We start from the raw sequence: 27,142 nt of genomic DNA on the forward strand, positions 1-27,142 counted from the left end.
TTTAGACAAATGAGTATGTGTTTGTGATTTTGGGAGCTACCATTTAAAAGACCTATCTTTTTGCTTGGGATATTTATACCCATTTAGCCTTTTTTCTCTGTTATATTTCAGTTTTCCGTTAAAGCAGAGCTAAACCTGCACAATGTTTTTTATTTTTTTCAGTTGAGCCCCACAAACGTTTAGCTCTAACGTGCACAGCGTGTTATCACATTATGGCAGAGTTACCTGGCTAGTGCTCTCCTCTAGTCAGGGCCGTCTTTAACACAGGGCAAAAGGGGCCGCTGCCCCAGGCCCTGTCATTGTTGTGGGAACCAAGGCAGCTTCCCCTTGAGACTGCACTGCCTGCAAATAGTTGATAAGTGGATTCAGGAGGGCACAAGAAAATATTTGCCCAAGGTCCAATTAATAATAAAGATGGCCCTGCCTCTAGTAGTGCTCTGGCAGCATTCCTGTTGGTCACAGGTGCTGTCATCTTCTGCCGCTGTCACCCAGTGTTCCAGCTGTTCGATAGCTTGATTGGCCAGGCTGCAATGCGAAAAAGCCACATCACCAAGGCATGAGCCATTAATGTGCATTGGCGGTGCTGTAAAAGAACATTGAGTTCCGCATGCACAGCTCAGTATACAACCCAATTCCAAAAAAGTTGGGACACTGTACAAACTGTGAGTAAAAATGGAATAGACTGATTTACAAATCGCATAAACTTATATTTTATTCACAATATAATATAGATAACATATCAAATGTTGAAAGTGAGACATTTTGAAATGTCATGCCAAATATTGGCTCATTTTGGATTTCATGGGAGCTACACATTCTAAAAAAGTTGGGACAGGTGGCAATAAGAGGCCGGAAAAGTTAAATGTACATAAAAGGAACAGCTGGAGGACCAATTTGCAACTTATTAGTTCAATTGGCAACATGATTGGGTATAAAAAGAGCCTCTCAGCTGTGGCAGTGTCTCTCAAAAGTCAAGATGGGCAGAGGATCACCAATTCCCCCAATGCTGCGGGCGAAAAATAGTGGAGCAATATCAGAAAGGAGTTTCTCAGAAAAAAATTGCAAAGAGTTTGAAGTTATTATCATCTACAGTGGATAATATCATCCAAAGATTCAGAGAATCTGGAACAATCTCTGTGCGTAAGGGTCAAGGCCGGAAAACCATACTGGATGGTGCTGATCTTCGGGCCCTTAGACGGCACTGCATCACATACAGGAATGCTACTGTAATGGAAATCACAACATGGGCTCAGGAATACTTCCAGAAAACATTGTCGGTGAACACAATTCACCGTGCCATTCACCGTTGCCGGCTAAAACTCTATAGGCCAAAAAAGAAGCCATATCTAAACATGATCCAGAAGCGCAGGCGTTTTCTCTGGGCCAAGGCTCATTTAAAATGGACTGTGACAAAGTGGAGAACTGTTCTGTGGTCAGACAAATGAAAATTTGAAGTTCATTTTGGAAAACTGGGATGCCATGTCATCCGGACTAAAGAGGACAAGGACAACCCAAGTTGTTATCAGCGCTCAGTTCAGAAGCCAGCATTTCTGATGGTATGGGGTTGCATGGGTGCGTGTGGCATGGGCAGCTTACACATCTGGAAAGGCACCATCAATGCTGAAAGGTATACCCAAGTTCTAGAACAACATATGCTCCCATCCAGACGTCTCTTTCAGGGAAGACCTTGCATTTTCCAACATGACAATGCCAGACCACATACTGCATCAATTACAACATCATGGCTGCGTAGAAGAAGAATCCGGGTACTGAAATGGCCAGCCTGCAGTCAAGATCTTTCACCCATAGAAAATATTTGGTGCATCATGAAGAGGAAGATGCGACAAAGAACACCTAAGACAGTTGAGCAACTAGAAGCCTGTATTAGACAAGAATGGGACAACATTCCTATTCCTAAACTTGAGAAACTTGTCTCCTCAGTCCCCAGATGTTTTCAGACTGTTATAAAAAGAAGAGGGGATGCCACACAGTGGTAAACATGGCCTTGAATAAGCATAAACTGGTGTTCCAAAGATGGCCTTACTAATAGCCCACAGTGGGGAATTTATAAACAAATCCCTGAAAATATGTATTGTCGGACCAGATGATTCAGGCAAGTGGACCAAGTCACGGACCTAAGTAGCCTTTGTTCCCGACTCACCAGCTGGACCCAACCGCTTCACTGCACTTTAACTGCAGTATATGGCTGCAACTTCTGATTCCAATACCTCTTTTGGGACCAAACCACAGTGACCATCACGGGTCTCCTATCGGATATCAAGTTTATGCCTCACAAGTACGGCAAGTATTGGATCCACTTCATTTCTGATCTGTATATCGCAACTGTATCATCTTTTGTGAGGTCCGAAAGAGGAACTCTATTCCCCATTGTGTTCTATGATCGACATAGAGGGGTCCCTATACCACGGACCACCACTGTTTTGATTATTTCTAAATCTTTTTACAACATAAAGTCATTGCCGTCAGAACTGAGCATTATCATCCTTCCCCAATCAGAGTTATTCTCTGTACCTCATGGATCCTTGATCTAGAAACCAGCCAGTGGTGGCCGGCCGATAGGGGGCGCAGGGGCGCCGCCCCCCCAAAAAAGAAAAAGAAAAAAAAAAGATTTAAAAAAAAAATAATTTTTTGGCCACAAGGGGCGCCCGCCTCATTGGTGCCTATGGGGGTGGGGTTTTCCACCCGCAGAGGCGCCGATTGACGGCCTTCTGGGGCGTAACTGTAGCGCAGAGCACTGCGCTACACCACCCCCTTTTGGCGCCCGCCTCATTGGTGCCTATGGGGGGTGGGGTTTTCCACCCGCAGAGGCGCCGATTGGCGGCCTTCTGGGGCATAACTGTAGCGCAGAGCACTGCGCTACACCACCCCCTTTTGTGATGTCTTGGATCATGATTGGTCCAGACTCCAGCCTGGACCAATCATGATTCAGGACATCATTGCTGGGGGCGGTGCGGTCACCTTCCCGCCGTCAGATGGTCAGAGCGGGCTCCAGGATGGCACGCATCGGAGGAAGAAGAGAAGAGGACGTCTTGTCTCCACTCCACTCTCCAGAGAGTCCTGACTGGCCGACTCCCGAGAGCAGCAGCAGCAGTGACAGGTAAGTGCCTCAGTCAGACTCAGACAGACTCAGTGTGGTCCTCTCTGTCCTGTCTGTGTGCCTGTGTGTGTGTGTGCAGACAATGGTGATAGATTGCAGAGTGAGAGGAAACACACAGGCAGCGACAGTGCAGCTCTCGGGGGAGGTCTCACTCTGTGTGTTTTGCAAGAAGCACATGTGGAGTGATGAGAGAAGAAGCTGCTTACCGTTCAGGCAGGATGTGCTTTCATAGAGGCAGCCAGGAAAGAGCAGTGCTCATCCCTGCTGCCATTCATCCTATTCCATCCCATCTGCCACCCATCCCATCTGCCACTCATGCTATCTGCCACCAATGCCATCTGCCACCCATGCCATCTGCCACTCATCCCATCTGCCACTCATCCCATCTGCCGCTCATCCCATCTGCCACTCATCTCATCTGCCACCCATGCCATCTGCCATCCATCCCATCTGCCACCCATGCCATCTGCCACTCATCCCATCTGCCACCCATCCCATCTGCCACCCATGCCATCTGCACTCATCCCATCTGCCACTCATCCCATCTGCCACTCATCCCATCTGCCACCCATGCTATCTGCCACCCATGCCATCTGCCACTCATCTCATCTGCCACCCATGCCATCTGCCATCCATCCCATCTGCCACCCATGCCATCTGCCACCCATGCCATCTGCCACTCATCCCATCTGCCACCCATCCCATCTGCCACTCATCCCATCTGCCACCCATGCTATCTGCCACCCATGCCATCTGCCACTCATCCCATCTGCCACTCATCCCATCTGCCACCCATGCTATCTGCCACCCATGCCATCTGCCACTCATCCCATCTGCCACTCATCCCATCTGCCACCCATGCCATCTGCCATCCATCCCATCTGCCACCCATGCCATCTGCCACTCATCCCATCTGCCACTCATCCCATCTGCCACCCATGCCATCTGCCACCCATGCCATCTGCCACTCATCCCATCTGCCACTCATCCCATCTGCCACCCATGCCATCTGCCACTCATCCCATCTGTCACTCATCCCATCTGCCACCCATGCCATCTGCCACCCATCCCATCTGCCACTCATCCCATCTGCCACCCATCCCATCCCTGCTTCCACTCATCCCACCCCATCCCATCCCTGCTTCCACTCATCCCACCCCATCCCATCCGTGCTGCCACTCATCCCATCTGCCACCCATCCCATCCCTGCTGCCATTCATCCTATTCCATCCCATCTGCCACCCATTCCATCTGCCACCCATGCCATCTGCCACCCATGCCATCTTCCACTAATCCCATCTGCCACCCATGCCATCTGCCACCCATGCCATCTGCCACCCATCCCATCTGCCACCCATTCCATCTGCCACCCATCCCATCTGCCACCCATGCCATCTGCCACTCATCCCATCTGCCACCCATCCCATCCCTGCTTCCACTCATCCCACCCCATCCCATCCCTGCTTCCACTCATCCCACCCCATCCCATCCGTGCTGCCACTCATCCCATCTGCCACCCATCCCATCCCTGCTGCCACTCATCCCACCCCATCCCATCCCTGCTTCCACTCATCCCACCCCATCCCATCCCTGCTGCCACTCATCCCATCTGCCACCCATCCCATCCCTGCTTCCACTCATCCCACCCCATCCCTGCTTCCACTCATCCCACCCCATCCCATCCCTGCTGCCACTCATCCCATCTGCCACCCATCCCATCCCTGCTGCCACCCATGCCATCTGCCACCCATGCCATCTGCCACTCATCCCATCTGCCACCCATGCCATCTGACACTCATCCCATCTGCCACCCATCCCATCCCTGCTTCCACTCATCCCACCCCATCCCATCCCTGCTGCCACTCATCCCACCCCATCCCATCCCTGCTTCCACTCATCCCACCCCTCCCCCTTTTCTATTTGCGCCCCCCCAAAAATTTTGAGCACCAGCCGCCACTGGAACCAGCTATGTGTTTATTGGGACATTGAGCTCCTAGTCAATTTTTGGAGGTCCTCACATATCACCGAGCATTGCAATCAATTCACTTCGTGTATTGATGCATGTTAGGTCATATGATACTTTTTTTTATACACTGGGTGACTATGCAAATTAGGTGTGCTTGGAGGCCTCTTATATATAGGCCGGTTTAGCCATCATTACACATATGGATGCCCTTTCAGTGTGTTCAGGTATCTAACCTTGAGTCCTTACAGCACATGTGTATATGTATATTTTATTGGTTTTAATTGTTGTGTCATTCAGTGTCACCTACACCACCTTGCCCTTTTTTTCAGGCATACGTGCCTAATAAAATTATCGTTTTATATAACTTTGTGTCTCCAGTGCCCTTAGTTGGTCTCTTTTGAGATCGATCGACTACGGTCTTTCATCTCACATTTTTCTCCTTAAACATGGCCTTGTCCCAACTTCTTTGAGATGTGTTGATGCCATGAAATTTAAAATCAACTTATTTTTCCCTTTAAAATGATACATTTTCTCAGTTGAAACATTTAATATGTCATCTATGTTGTATTCTGAATAAAATATTGACATTTGAAACTTCCACATCATTGCATTCTGTTTTTATTCACAATTTGTACAGTGTCCCAACTTTGAATCGGGATTGTAAATAAACACTGACCGCTAGGGAGAAGGATTTATCACAGAAGAGTCCAGAGTCTTTTTTGTTGTAAAAATTCTACCACTCAGTAGACTGGTTTAATTTTTTTATTGGTTTCACTCATCTATAAATCAGTTTAAATAAAAAATGCATTTGTTACCGCGTCTTGCTGCTCTTTGCATGATGCTGTTTGCCATACTGCATGAGCCTAACAAGATTCTGTGTTTTTTTAGACCAAATCAGAAAAGCGTATAAAGAAATAAAATATTCCATCAAAGCGAACTTTTCTAATGAAAGGAAAACTTTGGTCTCCCAGCTGTATAAATCAGACAGGAAAGTCAGTGACATTTACCTTGTTTTGCTTCATGAGCAGTGATCACTGACATGCCGGTAAGGGGAGATTAGCAATTTAGTCATCTGTCAAACGGTGTTTTCATAAATTATTCACCGCAGCATGTTTTACTTCTGTCAGGCAGCGTGTCGCTTTGTACGCTGCAGAATGACATCTTAAATACGGTGACGGTGGCTTCTGTTCAAAGAGATCGGTGATTAGAAATGACGAATCTTGAGGGACTACAAGCCCCAGAACACAGAAATGTTTTGATTGGTAGTTCCTCACCATCTGTTGCATTGCAGGGCTCTGAGCCTATATTGTTTTATCGGTATAGAATAGGAGAGGAGGATGTCCCAGCAAAGAGATAGTGGGCACTTTTAAAGAAAAGCTCCAAGCAATTAACAACATTAACCACTTCAATAGCGGGCACTTTCACCCCCTTCCTGCAAAGGCCAATTTTCAGCTTTCAGTGCTGTCGCACTTTGAATGACAGTGGCACGGTCATGCAACATTGTACCCATATGACATTTTGATCATTGTTTTCACACAATAGAGCTTTCTTTTGGTGGTGTTTAATTATCACTGGGTTTTATTTTGTTTTTTTTGTTTTTTTTGTTTTTTTGCTAAATAAGTAAAAAAAATACCATAAATGTTTAGGAAAAAAAGCATTTTTCTTTGTTTCTGTTATAACATTTTGCAATTGAATAATCTTTTATGATACATTTAGGCCAAACTGTATTCTGCTACATTTCTTTGGTGAAAATACCCCAAATCAGTGTTTATTATTTAATTTGTAGGAAAGTTATACAACATTGTATACCTCCTTGCTGGAGGCTGCATCCATCTTCACCCATCTTTTTTCAAGGTACGCAGACTTCGGTTGTCCTATTGGCCGGAGTTGCGTGATGTCACTTCCGCACATGGGCGCGGCGCATGTACTCTGAAGAAAGGGCACGAACGGCCGTTCCTTCAGAGCACATGCACCGATGCCATCATCGGCACAGTATACAGTAAGTATCTCCTAAACGGTACAAGTTTAAGAGATATTTACAGCACCTATAGGTAAGTCTTATCATAGGCTTACTTATAGGTACAAACGCTAAAGGGAAATTTGCAACCACTTTAAACTTTGAATAGCATTCAAGATGCACAGGGGCAGCCTTCCCAATTCCTGCAAGGGTAATAGATCAAAGAGTGTCACATGAAAAACCCTTAGGCCCCTTTCACACATGCGGACCGTTTGTCCGTTTTTCATCCATCCGTTGACTGATGAAAAACGGACATCAATGCATCTCTATGTAAAAACGGATGACAATGGATGATCATCTATTAACATCTGTTTTCATTCGCTTCCACTAATGTCCGTTTTTTGGAACGGATGAATGCCCTATTTTTCTTCCATCCAAAAAACAGATTTTTCACGAAAAACTGATCCGTTTTTCATCACCAGTTGAACAATAAAGACTTTAGGCCCCTTTCACACATGCGGTCCGTTCAGTTCATCAGTTCAATCACGTCAAAATGTATCCGTTTTTCATCTGTTTTTCATCCGTTTTTTTATCCGTTTTTTTTACATTCACTACCAGTGCAAAAACGGATGAAAAACAGATGAAAAACTGATACATTTTGACGTGATTGAACTGATGAACTGAACGGACCGCATGTGTGAAAGGGGCCTAAAGTCTTTATTGTTCAACTGGTTACAACAAGCAGGGCAAAAGACAGCCAACACGTTTTGAGCGGGCCACACAATCCCCCTCCATCAGGGCTGGGCGAAAAATGGCAAATGTTATATGGAATGAAAAGTACTCCAAAGCAGACTGATTTTCTGGCAGAGGATGTTATAAACAACAGCCAATGAAGGCATTCACACTTTTGAGTCCATTTACCATTCTCTTTCAGTATTCTCTGGGGATTTATATATCATTACTGAACTGCACATGTGTTTAAATAGCGCACTACAACAAAGAATAGAAATGTATTATTGAATCACAGGCTGTGATCCATTGTTAGCTTTTCCTTCAGATCTTTTCATTGCACAAGTCCAAAATATAAAATGTGAATTTGAACTTGCAGCAATGAAAGTGATCTCACTTGCAGCAATAAAAGTTTCAAACAAGTCCAGATCCTGGAATTTTCATTGCTGTTGATCGATCAGCTCGTTGTCTATGCATACAGATTGGAAGCTAACGTTTTCTCATCCTGCTGTCAGGGTATTAGGTTGCTCTCTTAACCCCTCTTGCTTTAGAACGTTGCATCTTTAAAAAAAAAATAAAATAAAATTGACAGAAGCGCAGTATCTTTGACCGCTAGCGCAGCTGTCTCATTTTAATGTTTCTCCCATTAGCGAGCTAAGATCACAGCGCCTTATGTCCTCGCGCTGGAGGAAGGGTTGACATCTGGCCCAGCGAAAGGATTGTGTCAGTGCCACTGCCTTAATTGGCTGACTGCAACTCCTAAATACACGGCCTCTTAATCCCGGGGGACAGGGGACATAACCTGTTTAATGTGATCACTGCTAGCTGTTTAGCTGTTTTTTTCGCAAAATGATCTATGCGGTTAGGTCAATTCTCACAATTGCCAATTTCTGATAGTGAATTGAAGAGCTGAGAGTTGTGAAGCTCCTCATTTCACTGTTAAAGTGATCTATCCACTTGGCCTTAAAGTAACACTATCTTTAAAGCGTACAGTTTGTACAGCATCACTTTTTAAAATTAGAACACATCGAGTGTTTACTGCTCTTTGGGGGTCCATTAAAGGGATTTCCCTTAAATTAAGCCAACATTACATGGATCAAAATGCATCCAGTTCAGCAGGGACTGGCCAAATTTTGATCCGTGTATTGGCTGACTGATTGTACCAAAGTCAATCGATGGATCGACTTGGGTACATCCAGACTGTCAGATTTTTCTACTCTCGGCGGCTATAGCCACTAGCAGTAATCATAGTATTCTGCCGGCCAGGCTCCCCGCGCATCCCCCTGCCTCCCCTGAGAACCCCCAGGATGGAGGGAAAGACAATCAATTCATCTATGGCAGGCATGTCCAACATGCGGCCCAGAACCGCAGGCAATGCGGCCCACTGCCCCCTGACAATTTTTTTTTTTTTTTTTTGCTGGGGAGGAAGGAAGTCGAGTCGGGGGCACAGCCACAGAGGCCTCGGAGGGGATCATCCACTAGTTGTGTTAAATTAGTGCTGGGGATGGGCTTTAGCACTGGAAGGGCAAAGCAGCGTTTTATTACTTATATACCTTAACTATAGTATATATTTTATATGCGGCCCGAGAAAATTTCGCTACACTCAATGTGGCCCAGAGAAGCCAAAAGGTTGGACACCCATGATCTATGGCTTGCCCTACAGCAGGGGTGCTCAACCCTAAGTGAATTGGTAACCAGTCGTAGGCCACATTGACCCCCAAACTGCAAATGTAAATGACCTTACTGTCCTGAGCCCCCTATAAGGCTGCTTTCACACTGATGTGCTGCGGTTTACCTGTACTGCGAGTGCGGCGCAATGCTCCTGCGGCTTTCCTGCAGGTTAGCTGCACTAAGCCATAGACTTCTATTACATTTTGCAGGTGTAGTGCACTTTTTGAATGCATTCAGGAGTCTTGTGCTCTTTCAGAAAGTGCACCAAACCCACAGATTATAATAAAAGTCTATGGCTCAGTGCCGCTAACCTGCTGGATAGCCACCGGTGCACTGTGTTGCACACGTGGATCAGTGTGAAAGCAGTCTAATAACCCTTTTTCATGAGTGCTAATATGCCCATTGCAAAAGTGCAGTGTATTTCACGTTTAGTACACGCTAGACTACTAAAAAAAGGTCCCAGGTGAAGTGCATTTGGTATGGATCCACCTGGGACAGCTCCATGCACTCTGATGCTCTGGGATGGTGGGTCGGCAAACCGTTGATCGTCATCTGGGGTTGCCAACCAACCATCCCTCATTGGGAGGAATTGTCCCTTATCGTCGATGTCATTGGGAGGAATAGTGCTTCATTATTGGTGTCATTGGGAGGAATTGTGCCCCATCATTGGAGGAATTGTCCCTTATCGTTGATGTCATTGGGAGGAATAGTGCTTCATTATTGGTGTCATTGGGAGGAATTGTGCCCCATCATTGGAGGAATTGTCCCTTATCGTTGATGTTATTGGGAGGGATTGTCCCTTATCATTGATGTCATTGGGAGGAATAGTGCTTCATTATGTCATTGGGAGGAATTGTGCCCCATCATTGGAGGAATTGTCCCTTATCATTGATGTTATTGGTAGGGATTGTCCCTTATCGTTGATGTCATTGGGAGGAATAGTGCTTCATTATTGGTGTCATTGGGAGGAATTGTCCCCCATCATTGGAGGAATTGTCCCTTATCGTTGATGTTATTGGGAGAAATAGTGCTTCATTATTGGTATCATTGGGCCCCGTCATTGGTGTCGTTAGTAGAAATTGTGCCCCATCATTGGTGTCATTGGGAGGAATTCTGCCCCTTGGTGTCAGTGGGGAGAATTATGTCCCATTTTTGGTACCAGTGGATGAAAAGAGTGCCCGAAGGGCTGGATAAAAGTAAGCAAAGCCGCATCTGGCCCCCGGGCAACAGTTTGGAGACCACTGTTCTAAATCATATCATGCTGATTACAAAAAAATAAATCTAAGTAAAAATTATTCATTCATTTCAAGTTGATTTTTTCATTTATCAAACAGATTTTTTTTTTTTAGGCCCAAGGCCCAAAAATATTTGTAAAATGTTTGTGACCCCAATGTGACCCTCGTACTGAAAAGTTTGGATAGCGTAAAAAAATTCACTAGGGCTCAGTCAATTAAATAAAAAGCCTAAAGTGTTCATTTCATTGTAAGACAAAAAAGGATATTTGAAATGGATGTGACACTTCCAGTTGAATTAATTACATTTTATCAATAAACATCCCGCAATTCATTATCAATTTCATTTTGTTAGCTTTCCATTACAGTTAGTAGTACTCATGTCAGAAGCGGGTGACATATGATATTACGGGGTGTTCAAACCCTTGTGTTTTCACCGCCCTGACATCATGAGACATTTCCTGCAAAAAGGAAAAAAAAAATCAATAACATTATTTTTCCCTTTTTCGAAAATGGCTTAGTATTGACAAATAGGCTCAGGCCGCGTGTTATTGATCACGTTGTTGTAAAATCACTCTAAGTTAACCGGGGCCCTTTCTCGGGGAGGTGAAAAGAAAGCTGGTATACATCATGGGAATGAAATGTAATTGTGGGGTTGGTTGCAGGAAATCTCCTGTTCATTATTGTTGTCACTCACGAGGGCCATCTTGTATCTCTCTGTTCAGGAAATAGACTTGTACAGAATAAACAGCCAGGATAAGCTGGGGCTGACGGTTTGCTACAGGACGGATGATGAAGACGACATGGGGATTTATGTCAGCGAGGTAAGATTTCTTGACATTTGAAGTGATTTACTTTACGTTTTGTATTTAACCAAACTGCTCTTGAATTTCTTCATAGTTAAGCAACAAAGGTACAAATTTTTGCAGTATCGATGTTCTTATGTTATCACTCGCTGCTCTTCTATTGTCCCTGTTTTTAATGCCTCCTAATAGGTGGCTATTTTGAGGCCAATACATGACCGTTCTGGGATTTATTTCTCTAGAACCTGGACATCTGCAGATTCTGTACAATTGCCAAAAACTGAACTGAACCAATCTTTTTAAAGTGGTTGTAAACCTGAAATTAAAAATGAACAAAGCATATCCCTCTATAGTGTGTACTTGCCTCAGTCCAAAGCACCAAGTGTGAGTTCTGTCTCCTCTCTCTTATTCCTCTGCTGTCTGCATGAGTCATTTCTGGTAGTCTATGCTGACACCAAGCAATCCTAAAAGACAGCCCCCCCCCCCCCCCACATACACACACACACACAGCAGCAGGGGCAGACTGGCAACTTTCGGCCCAGGGGGCATGTATATAGCAGAGGCCCATGGTGTAGAAAACTTGGCCCTCCTCCCACTCTCCCTCTTCCCGTCCTCCTCCTGACCCCCATTCTAGGCTGAAGCTCCGCTCCATGTACTCTCTACTCAACAGCTGAATCCAGGCTCCCAACCTGGCCAGCAAGGGGCGGTTGGGGGGAGCTGGGACAGCCCAGTTGGGGCTGGCCAGGGCAGGAGAGTCTCCAGTGGGGCATGGAACGGGCCTCTGCTCAGACACAGTTTACTCCATAGATGCTGGGGGGAGGCCTGCGCTCTGTCCTTGTCTTCAATCCACACTAAGTAGGTCAGTGGCGGGGACTTTTTACTTCACTTTACCATCAATCCTTTTAGCATGTCTGTGGCAGAAGCTGTGCAGCCTTTTTACAGGACATCTGAGTGGCCCAGGGGGCAATTGCTCCTCTGGCCCAGTCCTCCCCTGCACAGCAGGTTATTGATAGCCTCATTTGTGCATGTTTCCCTATTACACTGTGTAGAGGGAAGTGTCTGTTCCCTTCACTCCTTCTGGAGCTGAGAAATGCTATTTCAATTCTGTGTTTGAACAGCTATCGAGGAGAGAGTTGCAGATAAACAGGTACAACTTATGTAGGAGAATTTGTTTCATCTCTGTGTATTACTTGAGACCAGTCACTTCAGTTGGTATATGTAAGGGTTTACATCCACTTTAACCATTTTCAAAAAAGGCATGCCGTGAATGATAATGGTCACAGATGTTCTCAACCGAAGCTATCATATGGCTGATGGCAGAAAAAGCATTTTCTGAAAGACATCAGCAGCTTCAGGTCCACTTATTTCTTTTGGAAAAGCTTTACTTTGACTTTTTCCACTGTTCTTCTTTACTGCACACTTGGGTTGGCAATGCCACTCTATAATACTATGGGTTATAGTAAGCAGTTACTTTTTTTTTAATAATCTTTATTTATTGAAAAAGGAAACACACAGATATCAAATATTGCCAAAAAAGTAACAATACTAAAAGATTCTGTTTGCACGATTTTACCGCGATTCATTTGGTGGCAATTGCGGCAACATCACGCCGCGACCTGGGTGCCATTGGAAGCAACGAGGATCGCAAGCGCGTCCCGTGATTTGTGGCGATTCAGGGTCACGGACAGAATCTGCAATGGTGTGAATGAAGCCTTAATCTAAGCAATATCTGTCTAGAGACAAATCAACAGGGTAGATTGCATATCAACAGATTTTGCCCCTAGGCCAAACAAAGTACGTCATTTGATATACTCATCAAAGTCTAACCCAGGGGTCTTCAAACTATGGCCCTCCAGTTGTTCAGGAACTACAATTCCCATCATGCCTAGTCATGTCTGTGAATGTCAGAGTTTTACAATGCTTCATGGGATGTGTAGTTCCTCAACAGCTGGAGGGCCGTAGTTTGAGGATCCCTGGTCTAACCTGTAAACTGGACCGGCATACCCAGATAGAAGACATCATGCATATCCTGGGTGTCGTCAGCCTATATTAAAATGCAATGTATTGGACCAATACTAACAGTTGATAGATAATTATAGGGGAAAAAATAAAATGGAAGAAAAGTTAAGCAGTTGCCTTTAAGATCATATTATTTGCACTGGCATTTCAGATTGACCCCAACAGCATTGCCGCTATAGACGGGAGGATCAGGGAGGGAGATCGGATAATACAGGTAAGAATGAAAGATCATTTCTCATATGTTCAGTAAGAACACAGTTTTGTATGGAAAAAAGGAAACTATTATTGTTAGATTTGTGTTGCCAAGTAATCAGCCATGTAAAACCTTTTTCACACCAGCCCTGGAGGCAGTAATCTAGACAATGACAGCCTCAGCCATAACGTGTAACTTGTTAATGAATAAATAAAGGAGATACGAAGTAAAGTTGTTGTTTTTTTTTTTAATCAATAACAAGTTCAACTTTTTGAATTGGACAAGGCTCCAACATATACATTCATTACATTTTTATTACTATTTTTCAAAAAGTAGCATTCACAGCATTTGCTCTACTGCAGGAGGAAAAAAATGATGATCCATCATGGCCTCCCTTGTGTTATTTCCCATAATCCTCTGCGTTGTAAACATGGACATAATTGACCAGTAGTAGTAGTACCATGTGATACTCCATTGGTATTGTTCCCAGTATCAGGCTGGAATTTTCCTACCCTCTCCTGCTATTGGCTTAACGATGATATGTGGATGTCAAAGTTTGTCTAGAAGAATGGACTCATTTTTATTCCCGTATAGTATAGCTGCATGATTAATCGTTAAAAAATCGTGATCTTGATTAACCCCCCCTCACAATATTAAAACGGCATATCCTTGATTCTTAGGCCTCTTGCACACTGCAGCTTAAAAAAGCTTAGTACAGCTTTTTTTTTTTTTCTGAGCTAAAATACAGCCCATTAATTCTAATGTGCCTATGCACACAGGCGTGTAAATGAGCGCCATGTATTCTTCAGTAAGAACAAAACAGAGAAATCTGCATTTTTGGACAGTAATTTACACCTAATGCGTGCAAATACGCACAATTGCGAACAAATGAACGCATACAACATACTGTTAATCTGAAAAATGCTAATTTGCATATTTTACAAGAGTATACATTTGCACGAAAAGATGCAAATTTGCGCGAACACATATGTGCGAAAATATGCGCGAATTTCAATAAGACAAATACTCCTGAAATTTACGACTGAAAAAGGAGATGCTCAAACAGGAGTAGTGTGTGTAAGAGGCCTTAGGCTCTGTTCACATGTAGGCGTTTTGGGGCGTTTTTGGGGAGTTTTTCTGCTCTAGGATCAGCTCTCAAAACGCCCAACAAGACAAATCCTATTCATTTCAATGGCCCCTGTTCACATCTGAGCATTTTGATGCTGTGAGCAAAACGCCCAACACTCAAAAAAGTACATGAGCTTCTTTTTGGGCAGATTACAAGTGTTTTCCATTGGTCCCTATTCAATCTAAAAACGCCTGCACAAAAAACGCCTGCAAAAACGCCTGTAAATTGCGGTAAAAAATTGCGGTAAAATCACGGTAAAAAAAACGCGCGAAAACGCTACGCTCAGGTGTGAATGTAGCCTTACAGAGCTGCTCTTTGCTCACTCACAGCAAAAAAAAAAAAAAAAAAGAGCCTCTGCAAATGTTTATCAACATTGTTGAGGCTGCTAAATAACTATAAACTCAATGTTTTACAATTTATCATTTCTTCTTTTAGATCAAAGGAATGAACTTCCGTGCCGGTTCACATATATGCGATGCAGGAAACCTGCAAATCCACTGCGGGTTCCCACATCACATTCAACTCGCAGGCAGTTCACACTGCCATATGCGAATCGCTGGGGGTGTCAATACAAAGTTAACGACACTCCCAGAACAGTTTGCATAACGCAGTGCGAACTGTCAGTTCGGACATGAATTGGATCGCATAGGTGTAAACACCCATGTGATCCGATTCTGCTGCGGGCCCAAAAAAGGGTCCTGCGCGTGTGGTGTCCAGATGCGATACAATCTGTATGGCTAAATTCGCATCGCACAGCCATCACATGTGATTTTAAGAGCAGTGCGCTCCGAATCACATGCGATGTCTGTCATCGCTATAGTGTGAACCGGGACTAAGTGAGGGCAGTTTAACCTCTTAAAGACTAAGCCTTTTTCTCACACTTGTTACTTACAAGTTAAAATCAGTATTTTTTGCTAGAAAATTACTTAAAACCTCAAAAACATTATATAAATAAATATATATATATATATATATATATATATATATATATATATATGTGTGTGTGTATATATATATATTTTTTTTTAACAGAGACCCTAGAGAATAAAATGGCGATCGTTGCAATCTTTTATACCACACAGTAAAGTTAGCCCAATTTTTTTGTATAATGTGAAAGATGAAGTTACGCCAAGAATCGTGATCTTTATTCTAAGCAAAAAAATTGTTATTCTCCTTTTATCCAGAATCGTGCAGCTCTACAGTATAGACTTCCAATTTGCCAACTCCAAGTACTGTATATTTGTGACAAGAATATAATTTACTCAAAAGTACTTTATTTTTTTTCCATTTTTAAGATTAACGGCATTGATGTTCACAACCATGAAGAAGCTGTGGCTCTCCTTACAAGCGAAGACAAAAGTGTTTTCTTACTAGTAGCAAGGCCAGAATTGCCGGTATAGTGCCTAATTTCCTTTATGTGATTATCTCTGTAACTAATTAGAGCTCCTCTTTCTTCTAAAATAAAGGATTTGGGAAAAGAGAGTAGGTAGTATAAATACTTCTTAGCAGCGTAGTCATCTTCAAGGTGACCATCAAAACGTGGAGTAATTGCTCACAGATCCAGGGATAATATCACACTGGGTCTTGCAGCTAGTGAGCTTTGACCCCACACGGTAGTATCTTTTCGCCCAGTCCTGTTCTCTTAAATATCAGTATTGTAAATGCTTAGAGTGTTCTTCTTTTGCATTCATTATAATGTAGCTGCTGGGGGAGGAGCAAAGGAGAATACTATTGGGTTGTCCAACTCAATTTCATCTCGGGCCGTATCAGGATTATGGATTATCAAAGGGCCAGTTCTATCTGTAGCCCCCCACCATCAAAAGTCAAGAGCCCCCCACCCTCCCTTACATTACAGTGCACCCCCTTACCTTGTGTTGCTTCCAATAAGTAGCTGGGGGCGGAGCTCGGAAGTAAAAAATGCAGGGTCTGGAGGATGTCGAGAAGTGAGCTGGAGTCAGCTGCAGGAGTCTGCTGAATTCTGAGACCAGGGGAGGTGGAGATGAAGGGGTGCTGCGGTTGCACAGAGAGGTGCAGGATCTGTAGAAGGAGTTTTGTCCTCCTCTCTGCTGCCAACTGCTGAGACAAGGTTGGGGCAAGATGAGGAAGGTGCAGCAGCTGCAGGAAAGGTGTGAGGGCCACATAAAATGGACTGGAGGGCTGAATTCGACACGTGTGCTATAGAGTATCACTTGAGTGAAAGCTTTGAGTCTGCTGGGGTTGCTGATATCACATCCAAGATGGTGGAGCCTAGCAGTGGTCTCTGGGATTTTGGATGTTAACAGAAGGGGGATTTTAATGTTTAGATGGGAGAAAGAACAAAAGGAGCCAATCAGATGTTCTCTTTCTACCTTTCCCATTCTAAATTCTGCTATACAGGCAATGTAAGAGTTGAATACCAGGTAAAATTCTATATTAAAAAAATTCATTTAATCATGTATTGATGAATACAGAGTTGCATTGATATCCAGGGCCACTGATTAAGGGGTACCACCGGTCCTCCTGTACGGGGCCTAGGCCCCATCAGTTCAATTGAAGGGCCCAGGCCGCAAAAGGAAGGCAACCTGCATAGGAGGGGGTGATCAGTGCAGTGGGGGTGGCATTTACTGGAAATGATCCCCTGTAGTTCTCCCTGCCGCAGCTGAAAGCTGTCTTCTCCTCCTCTCCCCCTGCCGACTTTCAGCTGAAGCAGGGAGGAACTACAGGGGATCAGTTCCAATAAATGTTGTCGCACTGATCACCCCCTCCTGCGCAGGTTCCCCTTCCTTGTGCTGCCCTATGTTTAATATGCTAGCTTGTGAATGAACAGGCAGCTCTGTGCAGAGTTTGCCTCCTGTTCAGTCATTCTGTGCAGCTGAGACTGGAGAGACAGAGATTGAGGACCCCAATCACTTTCTTTGTGACCCCTGATACTTCACCAAAGCACCCCACCCCACCTCAGGGCTGTTAAAATGTAAAAAAATAAAATAAAATTGTAAAAAAATTAAAAAGTGTAAAAATATATATATATATATATATATATATATATATATATATATATATATATATATATATATACTGTATATATATATAAAAATTGTAAAAAATTATAAAAATAGAAATCACATAATAAGGGCTCATTCACACGGGTTCTCTGACCCATACAGTGTAAATAAGTGATTTGTTTGTGCGGCTAGAGCCTCCTGTTATTCTATGTACAAACACAGCTGCAGGTCCTAAGTTGACAGGTGTGAAGGTGCAGGTGAGTGGCCCCCGAATGCACACTGTCTGGGGTTTAGGGCCTTATGGGCCATACACACTATACGATTTTCTGAAGACTTTTTCCTTCAGATTTACCTTTTCTATGCAGTGCAAGGGCCTGCCAGATTGCATACAAATTGAAAGTGTTTAGGTTTGACTCTATATTATATGGTTTTGGTAAGTCGGAAGGAAAAAGTCTTCAGAAAATCTTATAGTGTGTATGGCCCATTAGGCTGGGTTCACACTGTGTGCAGCGCTGCTCTCAGCATCCCCGTTCACTGTTTCAGGTCCAAATTTTTGACAGAATTCAGACCTGAAACAGAGCCAAAGATGCTCAGGACTCTTCTGCGGTGCGCTCCACAGCTGCCCCGGAGATGTGTCTCCTGTCATGCGAATTGAATGCGGGAAAAACCCTTATCCAATTCTCAAAAGTGTAAACCCAGCCTTAGACCTTCACCCACACGCCTTTCAAATTGGGACCTTCAGCTGGGTTTGTAAAGCTGCAGCATCCCCATAGTGTAACATAGGCTGCCTGCACACAGCTCCAGCCACATAAAATAAAAAAAAAACACATTCACACTGTACAGGCCACAGCACCCATGTGAATGAACCCCAAGACTTCATTTACACACAGAGCTTTAATTATAAACTCAATAAAGTTTTAATCTTTTACATTTTTCAGGAATTTTATAGAAAATCTCATTCTAATTTTTTTTTTTTTTTTGGGGGGGGGGGGGGGCCCTGTTAGCTAGGTTGTATGAGACACTGTGATTTCTAACAGTGGCCTTGTTCATATCTGCCTGGATGTAATATGTTTCAATAGTCCCCTAAAACCCACCTCTGCCATATAAAAGGAAAATTAATATTTAAGTTAGATGCTCTCCAAAAAGATAATTTGTACAAAAAAGGTCTTTATCATAGATACATTTTGCTACAAAATAGCAGTAAGGATTTTTTGGGGTATTTTTTGCCGATTTATAGATCTTTTTGCTTTGTCTGTTTTACTATCGATGTCTGTTTATCTATCTCGGCAGCATGGGGCATCTACGTGTATCAGGGTCTAGAGGGGTGACCAGGATATTTGGAGTTAGTTTGGTTTTTCATTTTTCGTGAAAAGGTGAACATGCCCTTTAAGGGAAACATCTATATGTGAAAAAAATGCTGCGGCCCCCGCTGAACACTTGGAAATGCCAGTTGCCTGGCTCTCCCGCTGATTCTTATTGTATGTGGACCTAAGGCCCCTTTCACACAGGCAGACCGTTAGTTTTTTTGGCGGATCTGAATGGTCCCCCCATGCATCCCTATGGGGCATCGGATGTCAGCGGAGACATGTCCGCTGACATCCGATCCGATCAGTCAAATCTGAATGGATGGAAACCCTATTTTCCATCAGTCCAGCAGATCGGATGGGATCGGATGAGAACGGACCGACGGTCCGTTCCCATCCGATTCCCCCATAGAGATGTATGGGGCTGTGACAGCTGTGTCTCCGCACACAGTGCGGAGAACAGCTGTCATTCTCCTGCTCAGCGGGGGATCGGCGGATCGATCCCCCGCTGAGAAAAGCAGAGTCCGTTTGACGGACACACTGTGTGAAAGAGCCCTTAGTCTGTATAAAAAGTAATTGCAAGGTCTTACCATTAGTGCTGTTGTGTTTTTGCATTTGGATTATTCCTACAAATAGTCCATATCTTTAGCACACAAACACGATAAAATATTAATCACTTTATAGCTATCTGGAGGGCAGTGCATTAAGGGGGAGGACAGACAGGAATGGTGGGGGAGGGCATTATTGGTATTGTTCTTTGACAGATCTGTGATATCATTTTTTTTTTTTTTTTATCTTTTCCCCTGGCGCACAGCTGGATGAAGGATGGATGGACGATGACAGAAATGATTTTCTGGATGATCTGCACATGGATATGCTGGAGGAACAGCACCACCAGGCAATGCAATTTACAGCCAGCATGCTTGAGCAGGTAATGCGATTCTGCACTGTACTCTGTCACCAGCTCTTGTCATATCTTGTAGCGCCATTCCCGCCTCCCATTAAACGGATTAAACTAACCAGCCAGTTTAATGAATATATGAGGTTAGGACTAGCAGGGGCTATTTGTCAATGCATCACATAAAAAGCTTACAGGGGGAGAGGACGATATATTTTCATTGTTTTAGCTGAATGCTTTTAAGATAACTGGACAGACAGCTGGAGACGAGATACCTTTGTAATGTTCAGTGATTAGAGGAAAGAGATCCTACATATTGTCTAAAGGCCCGTACACACGTACCGATCGTCGGCATACAAACGTCGGTGGACGAAGGATCTGCCGATTGTACGCGTGTTAGTATGGTGCCTCCGACAGATGTCTGCGCACAATCCGCGGACAAAAGTCTTTCTTGCAAACATGAAAATATTTGTATGCCGACACCAGAACGGACGATTGTTCGCCTGTCAGTACACAATTCGGCCGACAGACCGCAGATTTGCAAGACTGGGCATGCTCAGAAAATAGAAAACACAGGGAAAGTTAACCATTACATGACATCACTTCTGCAGTCGGCGGACAAAATTCTTGTGCTGTCCTTGTGCTGTCTTTGCACTTTTCAGCAGACACCGACATCCCGGGGAGAAAAGAGGAACATTTGTATGCCGACCATCGGTACGTGTGTACGGGGCTTAAGACTGGCCATACACGGAGCTAATTTCTTTCCTGCAACTGTGGGTTGCAGAAAAAAATTAGCTTGATTCCCCCATCAACACAGTGTTGATGCAGGAATTCCTCCTCCCGGGCCATTGTCGTCTCCCAGCAGGGGAGGGCAGGGGAAGCCATCCCCACCAGGTGAAGACAGTGATTATTGCTAGTGGCTATAGCAACCTCTAGCAATAATCGCAAGGGAATCCGGCAGGCTGGTTGTACTCAAGTTGATCGATCGATCAACTTGGTACATTCAGTCTGCCTATTAACGGTTCGAATCTCCTGCTAGAGATTCGAAACGTATATGACCGGCCTAAGGATGAGCAATTTTGGCCATGTTCAGAAAACCTGACACAAAGTCAGAGAACCCCACACTTAGGCTCCATGTACACGGGACGTTGTTAAAAGTCCCTTTGAATGCTGGAATTTTTAGGACGTTTGAAACCTCCGTTTGTACCCGCGTTTAGCGGGCGTTTAGCGGGCGTTTGCGCTTAGAACCGTTCCTAGAGGTCAAAAAAATTATTCCCCTTTAAAATGGAAAAACGCGAACGCTAAACGCGGGTCATCGCATTCGGTCCCATTCGGACTCGTTCGGTCGCGTTTTTGCGTTTGAAACGCCGGGAAACACACGTTCGAAAGCAAATAATTGCGTTCTAAAAAACATCCCTGAACGCAACTGCCTGCAAATGACTGTAAACGACCCTGTGTACATGGACAGATAAGATAACATGGAGCTGCGTTCAGGGGCTTCTGAAAAAAACGCCCAACTGCTCCTAAATGGCCATTTCCAGCGTCCCCTGTACATGGAGCCTTACAGGCAAACCCTCTTGCTTTCTATGGAACTATGGTACTTTTTTGCCCATTTTCAAGCCTAATAGGTAAGCCTATTTTTGAATAAAGGACACAAGCACTGAGTACTCCTATTGGGGCCATGTACCTTTGCCAACAATTTCTTAAAAATACTGTTCAGCAGATATAGAAGGTCTTTTCACATAGCTTAGGGCAGCATTGAAAGTATAGCTTGCTTGGTCGATGTCTTGAAACTGAACATGGTGTATTAAGAGACAGCACAATGTAAAAAAAATGGGAAGGGATTCCTCCTAATATTACAACCAAACCCATGCAAGCATGCAAACTGGTGGGCCAAGAAAGGCATGGCAGGGAGCATCACTATGCCATAGCAGCCCACATGCCTTTCAGCATTGAGGGAGGAGGACTTTGCAAGAGCCTCACACCCCTGGCAAGGCTTCTTGTCCAGGTGTTGATGCATAACATATCCTCTTCACATCCTGCCCCCCAAAAAGGTGTTGTTATTCGGAAGGTGGGGTATGCAGTCATTTGGAAGCCTCCTTTACAATAAGAGCCCCCCCCCCCGTATATATCTACCCCATCCCAGGGCAAGAAGTTCAGGGGTACATTATTACCAAGAAAGAGTAAAATATAGATAAATATACCAACATCTTGGAAAAAGTAATTTCATAACAATACATAAAAATGCAATAAAAACAAAAAATGGTCACTATTGTATACCACTGTAAAACCAACATCAATCATGACGTTCAGCAAATCCTTGTCATTAACAACAAGTGACAATGTTAACCCGCCGCACTCCTGTCACTCAAGGGCAGATCCCCGCCACTGTGGTAATGGTATCACAGGGCCAAGGATCCAAGTGATGTGAATGACTAAACCTGAATCTCATCCATGATACTGCCAAGGTTTTATTGTTGAGGGTTCATGTAAAAAAAATATATATTATTGTACTAAAAATTTTTTTTTTTTTAGTTGTGGATAGAGTATAAAATTAATAAAAACCTGTCAGTTTTTTATGCTGTGTCCATCTGAAAGATAACACTTCACTTCCTGTAATGTAAATAAATCAGGAGGTACGAGGAAATCCCTACAAAGTGAGGGAAACTCCCTCTAATACAGGTATATTAGGAACAGGTGTCCCCCATTGGAAAATGTTATCATTTACTTGTGTTGTGAGAGCAGTTGTGAAAGTTTGGATTTCCTACCATGTTTTGTCTTGGTTACAATGTTCATCAGAATAAATTAGGAGGGTGAATCTCCCCATCAGGGACACAGCAATAAAAACCTATAAATAAATAGTGTAGTACCCAAAAATATAATAATACATGACAAACCATTAACTTATTACTAAAGAGATAATAAGTATAAGGAGCTCAAAATGATTTAGAGTCAATGAATCTTGATAAAGAAAAATGACCAGAAGCTATCAGTGCATGGTGTAGTCTAAAAGCAAAGAAATATGGAGAAGTAGGATCTAATGGAGCCACTCCAGTGGACATAAAAATGTTGCTCAAACTGTGTCCAAATAGCCAACAACCACCACCACCGAGTGAATTACAAACTCACTGGAACAAATGACTGCAGTTTACAGTAGCATGCGCATCTTTCAGCATGCATGGAAATCTTCCTGGATGTATTGCAGTGATACGCTCACACTGGCATCTCTTGGCAAAATCCAACTAAGGATAAATAAAGCTCACCAGGAGCCCAGGTGGATTTTCCATAGTGTAGTAGGTTTAATTGTTCCAAATGTGTAAAAACAGTATAAAATCACAAAACTTGACGTGCATAAAAAGCCACTGGCAACCTAGGACTGCACAGCGGCAAGACCAGCATCAAATAATCCGCCTAGGTGCGTTTTGTCCAAAAGGACGCCATCAATCCCTCTTTCTGTTTCTGGACATTTTTCTTTATAAAGAAAAATGTCTCTAAACAATTTTTGAGCTCTTCATACTTATTGTCGTTTTAGTAATATGTTCATGGTTTAACATTTAATATTATCATTTTGGACACTACACTGTTTATTTATTCGTTCACTAAGGTCTGCTATACTACCTTTAGTGTCAGCTACCTATAATATTTAACACAACGCAGATTTTGTCAATTATTCATCAATAAAAACCTGACAGTGGACATAATCCTTCCCTACTCAATCTAAAACAACAAAAAAAGTGCTTAGGCACAAACACAGAACTCCAGGCACATGGCTAAAGGAAGATGTAGGTTTACTGTTTTGCTTGCCAAAGGATTTGTAATCCTATGTAGCCGTTATTTTGAGTTACACATCTCTGCCTCACTGCATGACCAGACTTATCTCCTGGTTCAGCAACGCAGCTTCCTGCGTCACCTCTCCTCCTCCAACCTGCTGATTGGACAGTGGGTCAGCATCATCACCTTTTTCCAATGAGCAGTTAACTGACCCAGGAAGGAGTAATGGTACGCCAGGAAGTAGACGAAGGGTCATCCTTACTAGCAGAAGTTTGTATCACAAGAATGGCTGGCAAAATTACACATTCTTTGGCAGGTAAACACAGAAATGAAATGCCTATTTATCCGTCTGATTGGAGTTCCACTTTGAAGGGTAAGTTCACCTTATCACAAAAAATGAAAAGGTGAATTTACTCCAAATATCCTGGCCACCGCCATGATGTCCTGTGCTGCCAATTTAGTGGTCTGTACACCACCATACACCACAGTACACAGTCCTGGAGTGAGTATCCATTATAAAACTCACAATGGGGAGTGACCATGGTGACCAATGAGAAACACATTGGAGGCTTCTTCCGGTAAGTTGTCCGAGAAGGAATAAGCGCTTCTCATTGGTCAGCACTAGCATGTGGCTGCACTGATCAGTGAGAACTGGGTTGTGTTTTGCGGTGTATGGTGTATTGGCCACAGCGGCAGCATGGGGCATCACACTTTGTGCAGCAAGGTCTGGAGAGGTGATTAGGATATTTAGAGTTCACCCTTTAATTTTTCATGAAACGGTGGACTTACCCATTAAGAGATTCATATGTATTTCAAGTGGAAGCTTGAGGTAATATGTAATGTAGACTTTGCACGTTTATATATATATATATATAATGTTTAAGGAGTCTGTTGCTTTTTATGTCAATTTACCTTCTTTGTTTGTCTTTTATTAAAATATTTGCTTTGTTATGTCTGAATTTCTAGAAGAAGATCGAAGAAGATGGTGGAACCACAGATACTGCAACCATTTTGTCCAACCAGTTAGAGAAGGACAGTGGCCTTGGACGTACAGATGAAAGCACCCGGAATGATGAAAGCTCGGAGCAGGAGAACATTGCTGATGATCACACCATGTTATCAAACACGCTGGAGAGTCAGAAGAAGCTCATGTACAGTCAAGACACTCTGGGCAGCGGAGATATGCAATTCAGCAACGAGTCCTTTATATCTGCCGACTGTACAGATGCTGACTTCCTGGGCATTCCCATGGATGAGTGCGAGAGATTTCGAAAACTTCTCGAACTGAAGTGCCAGGTCCAGAGTGCCAACCAGCGGAGTCGATATTACCAAACCAGCACAATGGAGACCAACCGCAGTGACCAGGAGAGCGTGGACCGTGAACTGGAAATGCTGAATGAGGAGCTGCACAGCATTGAACTTGAGTGTTTGAACATAGTCCGGGCTCATAAGATGCAACAACTAAAAGAGCAGTACAGAGAATCCTGGATGCTGCACAACAGCGGCTTCCGTAATTACAACACAAGCATCGACGTGCGTCGGCATGAGCTCTCCGATATCACAGAGTTGCCAGAGAAGTCAGACAAGGACAGCTCAAGTGCCTACAACACTGGGGAAAGCTGCCGTAGCACTCCTCTGACTTTGGAAATTTCCCCCGACAACTCGTTGCGCAGGGCGGCTGACGGTCTTAACAGCTGTCCAGAGGGAGCAGCCAGTAGCATTCCTCACAATGCATCACAGAAGAATGTACGATCAAGCGGAGAAAGCCGTGAGTCCAGCCCCGCCAGATATCTCCAAACAGCCAAGGACTCAAATACAAACAAGACAGTGGAAGTCAGAGACAAAAAAGTTGTTGAAACTGGCAAAAGTCAAAGCTCTTCTGAAAAGCAGTCCAGTTCTTTTGCGCCACCCTATCGCAACTCACCTTACAAGCACGCCCACATCCCCGCCCATGCACAGCACTATCAGAGTTACATGCAGCTAATCCAGCAAAAATCAGCAGTCGAGTATGCTCAAAGCCAGATGAGCTTGGTCAGCATGTGTAAAGATCTTCAGAATTCCTCAGAGCCAAGGATGGAATGGAAAGTGAAAGTACGTAGTGACGGGACCCGCTACATCACAAAAAGACCGGTTCGAGATAAGTTGTTAAGAGAGAGAGCCATTAAGATCAAGGAAGAGAGGAGCGGAATGACAACAGATGATGATGCCATTAGTGAAATGAAAATGGGACGTTACTGGAGCAAGGAAGAACGCAAGCAGCACATTAGGAAAGCCTCAGAACAGAGAAAACGCAGAGAGTTCATGATGCAGAGCAGGTTGGATTGCTTAAAAGAGAAACAGACTGCAGAGGACAACAAGGAGGTCAGCATCATCGACCTCAGCCACAAAAAGATGATGAAGAAACGCAATAAAAAGATTTTTGACAACTGGATGACAATTCAAGAACTGTTAACCCACGGCACAAAATCTCCGGATGGAACGCGAGTGTACAACTCGCTACTCTCCGTCACAACTGTATAAAACATAGAACTCCAAACTTTTCTTCAATTCTTTTGTAAATACCAAACTACCATTGCGGTAGAATTTCCCCGCCTCGTTAAATGTGGCAAATATTTTTTTCTTTTTGTAAATATAAGATAATTACAGTCACTGTGTTAATAGTTCTGGCTTTTTTACATACCTAATCTTACAACTCGGTGTCAAAATTGCACAAAACCTCACTGCTGCTTCTGAGACAATTACAACTACGTGCAGCTAATGCCTTGAGTACCCAACATAGCCAAATGGATCTTAAATCGCCCAAATCCCCCAAGATTCAGTCGTTCTCCCAAGAAAGAGAAATCGGATCATTTAGAAGACTTGCCCTTTCGCTGATATGCCCAAAGTAAATAGAATCTTGGGGTTTGTTGGCTGGGCACTCCTTAGTCAATGGAAATGGTCTTACAACGGCCATATACACTGATATGTACGGTCATCAGGTGAAACAAAAGCACTCCACTACATTAGGAAGGGCAGTGCCTATTTTCAGAACAATGCTGTATAACATGGTATTTTTTATACAGATGGAATTTTTGTTGAATGTTTCATAAGAGCCAAAGCATTTTGGGTATCTGGGTTGTGAGTAAAAGTAACTTGGAGCTGAATCAGAAGAGATAATACTGAAAATGCAAAAAGGGAACCTGAAAATGCCATGCAGCAAAGTGTGAGGCTTTCAGGTAAACAGAGCTGTCAATGAGTCTTGATGTAGAGGAGGCAGATCTCCAAAATATGTTGGCTGCTCTGGAACCATCAGTAAATATTCCAACTGTATAAATATTGCTGTGGTTAGGGATGGGCTCAGGCTTGTTCGGATCCTATTCCAAACTCACCTG

At 43.7% G+C, this 27,142-nt stretch overlaps 1 protein-coding gene across 3 annotated transcripts in view; it reads left to right on the forward strand.

Moving 5' to 3' along the window:
- Nucleotides 1-26,813, forward strand: part of PDZRN3 (PDZ domain containing ring finger 3) — a 386,786-nt gene extending 359,973 nt beyond the window's left edge. For all 3 annotated transcript variants that reach the window (XM_082265835.1, XM_082265836.1, XM_082265837.1), the window contains 5 exons: nucleotides 11,399-11,497; nucleotides 13,647-13,709; nucleotides 16,113-16,211; nucleotides 19,917-20,033; nucleotides 24,738-26,813. In XM_082265835.1, coding sequence (XP_082121961.1) covers nucleotides 11,399-11,497; nucleotides 13,647-13,709; nucleotides 16,113-16,211; nucleotides 19,917-20,033; nucleotides 24,738-26,291 — 1,932 coding nt within the window. In that variant the 3' untranslated portion in view covers nucleotides 26,292-26,813. The remainder of the gene's footprint in view (nucleotides 1-11,398; nucleotides 11,498-13,646; nucleotides 13,710-16,112; nucleotides 16,212-19,916; nucleotides 20,034-24,737) is intronic.
- Nucleotides 26,814-27,142: the final 329 nt, after the last annotated feature.

Source organism: Pelophylax lessonae, assembly GCF_965119305.1.
Source record: "Pelophylax lessonae genome assembly, chromosome: 8".
Taxonomy (NCBI): domain Eukaryota; kingdom Metazoa; phylum Chordata; class Amphibia; order Anura; family Ranidae; genus Pelophylax; species Pelophylax lessonae.